The sequence below is a fragment of the Cydia pomonella genome, chromosome 13 (genome assembly GCF_033807575.1).
Source record: "Cydia pomonella isolate Wapato2018A chromosome 13, ilCydPomo1, whole genome shotgun sequence".
Taxonomy (NCBI): Eukaryota; Metazoa; Arthropoda; class Insecta; order Lepidoptera; family Tortricidae; genus Cydia; species Cydia pomonella.
Window position 1 is genome coordinate 10,716,035 of NC_084715.1, and position 6,000 is coordinate 10,722,034.

Below are 6,000 nucleotides of genomic sequence, written 5' to 3' on the forward strand. Positions count from 1 at the left end.
TAGCCAAATATTGTTGACAGATATTTTCATGTTGTATCACCAATTGTCTATGATAAAAAAAACTAAAAGTCTGTTGTCAATTTATGTTATTCAGTCAAATTGTTCACGGTGTAATATTAATAATAATAATAAGGAAAGGTTGACTGGTAGAGAATGCCTCATGGCATTAAGCCCGCCTTTTGTACTATAAGATTTTCTTTTGTGCAATAAAGATTAAATAAATAAAAAATGACTATACCGACTGAGGTCCGCAAACGATTATTTAAGCTCATAAATAATTACGATAAAGTGCGATATCGACGTGAAGCGTTGTACCTATATCGAAAATCTGCTATGTTCACAAGTCGTAAACAATTTAGTGGGTTGGTGCTCTATTAATATTTTGATCCTTTAAGTACTAGTTCTAACATTTACCTATAACTTTGATTAAGGACGTGAATTTATGAATACCTGAATCTCATGAACAAGTGTGTAAAGTTCTGGAAAATATCAATAAAATCAAAACATTGGAACGTAACGAGTTACTGAAAACTAATGTTTAGAAGAAATCTGTGGAATGACTGGTCAGTAGTAAATTGATATAAAATATATAAAAATATCTTGGCGAAACATGTCTATATGTGAGAACCTGTAATTGGCTCTATAATTCTAATGTAAGTTCTAGATATGTTATATATAGCGCTGTTGGTTTTCCATATACTCTAAAAATAAAATAAAATATATGTCTTTGTACTTTACATAGGGACCGTGCGCGTTGGAGGGTCTGCCATCTTGTGGGCTGAATCGGAACAATAAACATGCAAATATACATGTCACGTGTTTTGTTGTGCATGGTAGGTTCTGCCATCTTGTGGGCTACATTGGAACAATAAACATCACATTTACGTCTCGCGCCAAAAATCTGACGGCTCCTGTGCTGCCTCCTATAGTTCATGCACGCTCCCTATAGAGATAGAAATTACGTGAGCTGACTTTGAGTGCACGTCAACGTATATTAATTTATTTTCTTAGGTACCTTACGTGTGCACAGAAAATAAAAAAATATTTTCTAGTATCAAAACTATAATTTCTACTAGACGTGCGCGCCGGTCGAAAAAAATCGAGCGGCGGCGCGCCACGTAAAAATCCACGGCGGCGGCGTACGGGTTTTGTCTCGGCGCGAATTTTAAACTACCGGCGGCGGCGGCGGCGCGCTGACTCCTTATGGCGGCACGTCTAATTCCTACTACACAAAGTGTGACCAGCCCAAGATTATTTGAATTTCCCGCAAAAATATTGTATAATATTTCAGTAGCCAGACTCTACCATTTCATCACTAGCAACATATTAAAAAAAAAAACAGAAGTACCTCATTTGATGTTAGGTAAAATGTGCCAATTCCAAGGGCTAATAATGTGTAAAGTTATAATTTAATTTATAACTCACCAACACTTAATTACTATTTACACTACTACTACTCACGTTTTATGATGCTCACTGCTTAATTAAAGCTTGAACTGATGACCTTTTATTTATTATATGGATTTTATCTTAAGCCGGGAGGCAGGCAACTGAACTATTTTTTGGGCTTACTGATGACCTATTGTTCCTCGGACCCTATATATATACCCGGAAAAATCTTAACACCGCGTTGTAGTAAATACGCGTTGGGAATAAAGTGCCATCTTTTGACTTATTCGGTAATTAATTTTCTGTAACATCAAATAGTTAAATTGTGACTTTAAATGCAAAATATTACATACACGTTATATCAAATAATTTGCCAACAAAAACAACCATTAAAAAAAACAAAATCGCTACTACTAACGCCATCTATCGGTGAACTAAGTCAAACTGTGAAGTAAATAAGAAATTATGAAGATTAAAATATACGGTTTCAATTTAACACACACACTCCATGTACAGGAGGCACGCTCGCACCAACACATAAGCTTGTGATTTTTAAAGTTTGTATTGATCTCCTGATCATATTTGACAAATTTTATTTAAATAATGTCCTTGTCGCTGCCGGGAGGCTGCAAAAACTATGCAGGTGCAGATATTATACATACAGTGCCTACTTTTCACTTTAATTTTTTAGCAAAAAAGTGCCAGTTAGGACAGCACTGACATGTTGCTGGGGAAGGATCCCGTTAAAATAATATAATAGGCGGCTCATTATGTATCAGCGGCTAAATGTAAACAAGGTATACTAATTTACTTCTGTCATGTCAACGTAGGAATTTCAATTATCACTGTTTGAATCAAAATGCGATTAGGAGAAATAACTTTTATTGAAAGCTAAATTATTTTATTACGCTAGTACATTCAGTTATAGCACAGAACGCAAATAGCTCTTGACAGCGCATCATAGACACAACTCTTCTCAAATGTTGCAAGCAACAAATATTAAACATAAAGTTTACAGCTATGTTGAGACTTGTCTCGAACATAATTGGGCCGGGCAAGGTGAGCTAATTTACATTAGGTAGAGGTCGAAAACAACAATTTAACAAGATATATACAATATTTCGTCAGGAGATAAGGGACACAGCTTTGTATTAGGTCTGACATACAATTTGTCACATTTCAACAAATTTTTCAATTAAATTTGTACTGTTTGAAATACTACCAGATTGGTTTATCTTGCCACCAACAACATAGCCAAATAAGGTGCTTTGCAAGACAAGTCCTTCAGGCAATTTGATACAATCATTTAATAATGAATTAAAATAAATATCACTTGCTAGTAGCAATGAAATTTCTGATGGTTCATTAAAGTTTTCATCAGAAAGTTTGACATGGCTTGGAAACTTTAGTGCTGAACAATCAACATATTGTGGTGGCAAATGTGCCGTTACATCTTTTACAACATGACAGCTAACTTTAAATTTAACATCTTGATATTGACAAGACTCCACAGTAATAATTACTGACCTATCCATAATGATGGTCTGTTTAGCTACACCAATTATATTTTCACATTCTGCCACAGTGGAGAAACCCAGCCTTTCTACAAGAGAAGTTGTGGCAAAGGATTCACTTGAGCCAGTGTCAAGCAATGCACGGCAGTAAACATCACGGCCAAATTTATCAACAATTTTAACTTTAATTGTGGGTAATACCTTTTTATTAGATGTTTTCTTGACACATGTCAAAACAATAGATGCTGCCACTGGTTGATTGGCACCTCCAGCATCCTCTGTATGCAAAAGGGTATTATGATGACCCTTACATAACTTACATTTGAACTTGTACTTGCAAGGTTTATCTGAGTGAGGGTTTATACAAACTGCACACATCTCATTCTCCTGCACAAAGGCCAAGCGGTCCTCGACGGAGGCTTCCTGAAATTTCACACAATTATAGATTGCATGGCCAGGTTTAGTACAAAATTTACAACCAGGTAATGATGCTACAACATTAGCAACCTTGGGGTAAGATTTAAATTTAGAAGTACCTACATTATCATTTAGGATACTCTTTTGAGGCAAACTATCCTCTAGCGCCATAGCACGCCTTTCTAAAAATGCAATAAACTCCGACATCGTTGGAAGAGTTTGTGGGTCTCTCTCTAAATGGAAAGCCCGGCTAGTATATTGATCTAGCTTTCTGGATAATATAGAAATGAGCAACATATCCCATTTATCAACAGGTTCCTTTAAGTTTCTAAGTGCATGCAGATGCTGCTGCACTTGTGATACAAATGACCTTATAGAGGCCGCAGTTCCCTTAGGCATGCATGGGATGTCTAAGATAACATATATATGGCTTATGATTAGCCTAACATTATTGTCATATCGCTTTTTTAACAACTCTAATGCCTCCATATATGAGACATTGACTAAAGGCAAATTTACAATGACAGATAGTGCTTCATCAGACAAAAACTTTCTTAGGTAAAACAACTTCTGTACATCTGATAATGTTTTGTTTTTATCAATCACTGCTATGAACATTTCATAAAAGGGTTTGAATAGGGTAACATCCTCACCATTGTACACTGGTATGTCAACATGGGGTAACTTTGAAGAAGAGACACCAGCAGCTTGAACTGTATCTGACCCTCTTAGAGACCTGAGAGCCTCATTAATCTTCGCTATTGTGTTAAAGTAGCGGTCCTCAAAGTCACCTGCATCCTCTGTGTCCTTGTCATCAAAGCTCAATATGTCCAGTTGGATTCCCTCGTAATCTTTGAGGGAAGAGGCTAGCTTCTCTTTTCGAGCCTCCAAAGTATCAAGAGAGGCGGAATTTAAGGTATTGGGGTCGTTGACAAACTGCTCGATGCGAGTCATAGTTGCCTTGACTTGGCCGCGCATTATTTTTAACTTCTTGAGCTCCGCCATTGTCGTATTTCACGAAACAAACGCTTAATACTATTTAAGCACAAACCCGCACTTTGATAAAACAACTTTGTTAATAATCGCAGCTGAAATATGTATATAAACACTTGCAAAAGTTGCAAATCCCGTGAAGAAAATTCCAATTGAGCAGACGTCACTTTTGACAGCCAAAAGTCACTTTTACCGCCAACTCTGTCAAAGGCACGCACACACGCACCGACCGATGATCCGTACTACCAACCTTACAATCTAGTCCCACCTGAGTTGACAACCTTGTCAAAGTATTCTCGTTGTACCGCTCAAATAAATCCGCCGGTACTTGCACAAAAATTCCTTTGTGCCGACGAACGGGAACTTTCCTGATGATTGTTGCAGCACGGAGTTAAACGATTTCAGGATAATATCAACCGAAATCACGATGATAAATTCGCCCAAACAATGGGTTGGGCGAGGTTGCAGCGGGCGGCGACAAGATATAGCAAGTCACCTTCGCCCAGCCAGCAAACGAAATACGTAGTAAAACCACGGAATCACTGATTCTAAACTTTTAAAAAGCTCGAAGGACCAACAATCGCATGTTTGAATCAAAATGCGATTAGGAGAAATAACTTTTATTGAAAGCTAAATTATTTTATTACGCTAGTACATTCAGTTATAGCACAGAACGCAAATAGCTCTTGACAGCGCATCATAGACACAACTCTTCTCAAATGTTGCAAGCAACAAATATTAAACATAAAGTTTACAGCTATGTTGAGACTTGTCTCGAACAATCACAACCAGTATTAAACGCCTAAAGAGAAACCCTCTTGTTAAGAAACTTTCAAAAATAGATAGGGGGAGTCCGGGAGACTTGAACCTCTTTTTACTTAGAAGCCACTAGAGTTTTATCCGTAAGTGTTAGCAACTCGATATTTCGTGTATAGATGACATATTTAAATAGGTATCTTTAGAGCATAGCAAAGTGCTGATAAAGTACAAAATTTAAGTCCTGCAAAAATATTTTTCTTAAACGGGGTATTGGCTCAAGTCTCCCCAACCTATGGGAGAGTTGACCAGGGGGTGAGGGAGATATGACCATACATATGTTAGGTAGGAAAAACAGTGAAAAAAGTGCTGTTTAATCCAATATATTTATTAAAAAAGGAAAGTAGTTGTAACGAAGTATTTTTACCCATAAAACAAAATGTGAAAATTTAATAAACTTTATAAAATTTTAAGATCGGCCACATTAACATGAAATTCAAGAGATCAATTATCTTTAACTTATTAATTATTTCTGTGAGATCAATTCAGTCAACAAATTATCAAAGGCACATGCAAGGTCCTTTTCATTTTACATAACATAATAATCGAAAACATAAATTCTTCATGTCAAATTAAGTTGTCCACATCTTTGTCAGTTAACCCATCGCAAACTTCGTGAATATACCTATCCTTTGCAGGAACCACACAGTCGAACATTTTTTATGCAACTTACGTCGGTGGCAAACAAGCATACGGCCCGTCTGATAGTACGCAGTGACCGTCGCCTATGGACGCCTGCAACTCTAGCGGTGTTTTATGCGCGTTGCCGACCCTAACACTCCGCACTCCGTACCCTCGTCGAGCTCTGGCAACCTGGTACACCCAACCTTGTTTGACTTGTTTTTTATTTTATTTTTGGATTTTTTTCTCT

At 37.0% G+C, this 6,000-nt stretch overlaps 1 protein-coding gene across 1 annotated transcript; it reads right to left on the reverse strand.

Moving 5' to 3' along the window:
* Nucleotides 1-2,844: 2,844 nt before the first annotated feature.
* Nucleotides 2,845-5,085, reverse strand: LOC133524176 (uncharacterized). The gene is made up of 2 exons (XM_061860045.1): nt 3,974-5,085; nt 2,845-3,326 (listed from the first exon to the last, which is right to left on the reverse strand). Exons 1-2 carry the CDS (start codon nt 4,323-4,325, stop codon nt 3,283-3,285), a joined length of 396 nt encoding a protein of 131 aa, XP_061716029.1. The 5' UTR covers nt 4,326-5,085; the 3' UTR covers nt 2,845-3,282.
* Nucleotides 5,086-6,000: the final 915 nt, after the last annotated feature.

Coding starts and splice junctions, on each gene's coding strand:
- LOC133524176 (XM_061860045.1), bottom strand. CDS start 4,325: ATGGCGGAGCTCAAGAAGTTAAAAATAATGCGCGGCCAAGTCAAGGCA. Junction 3,327..3,973: donor TGACATACCAGTGTACAATG/GTGAGGATGTTA, acceptor GTGAAATTTCAG/GAAGCCTCCGTCGAGGACCG.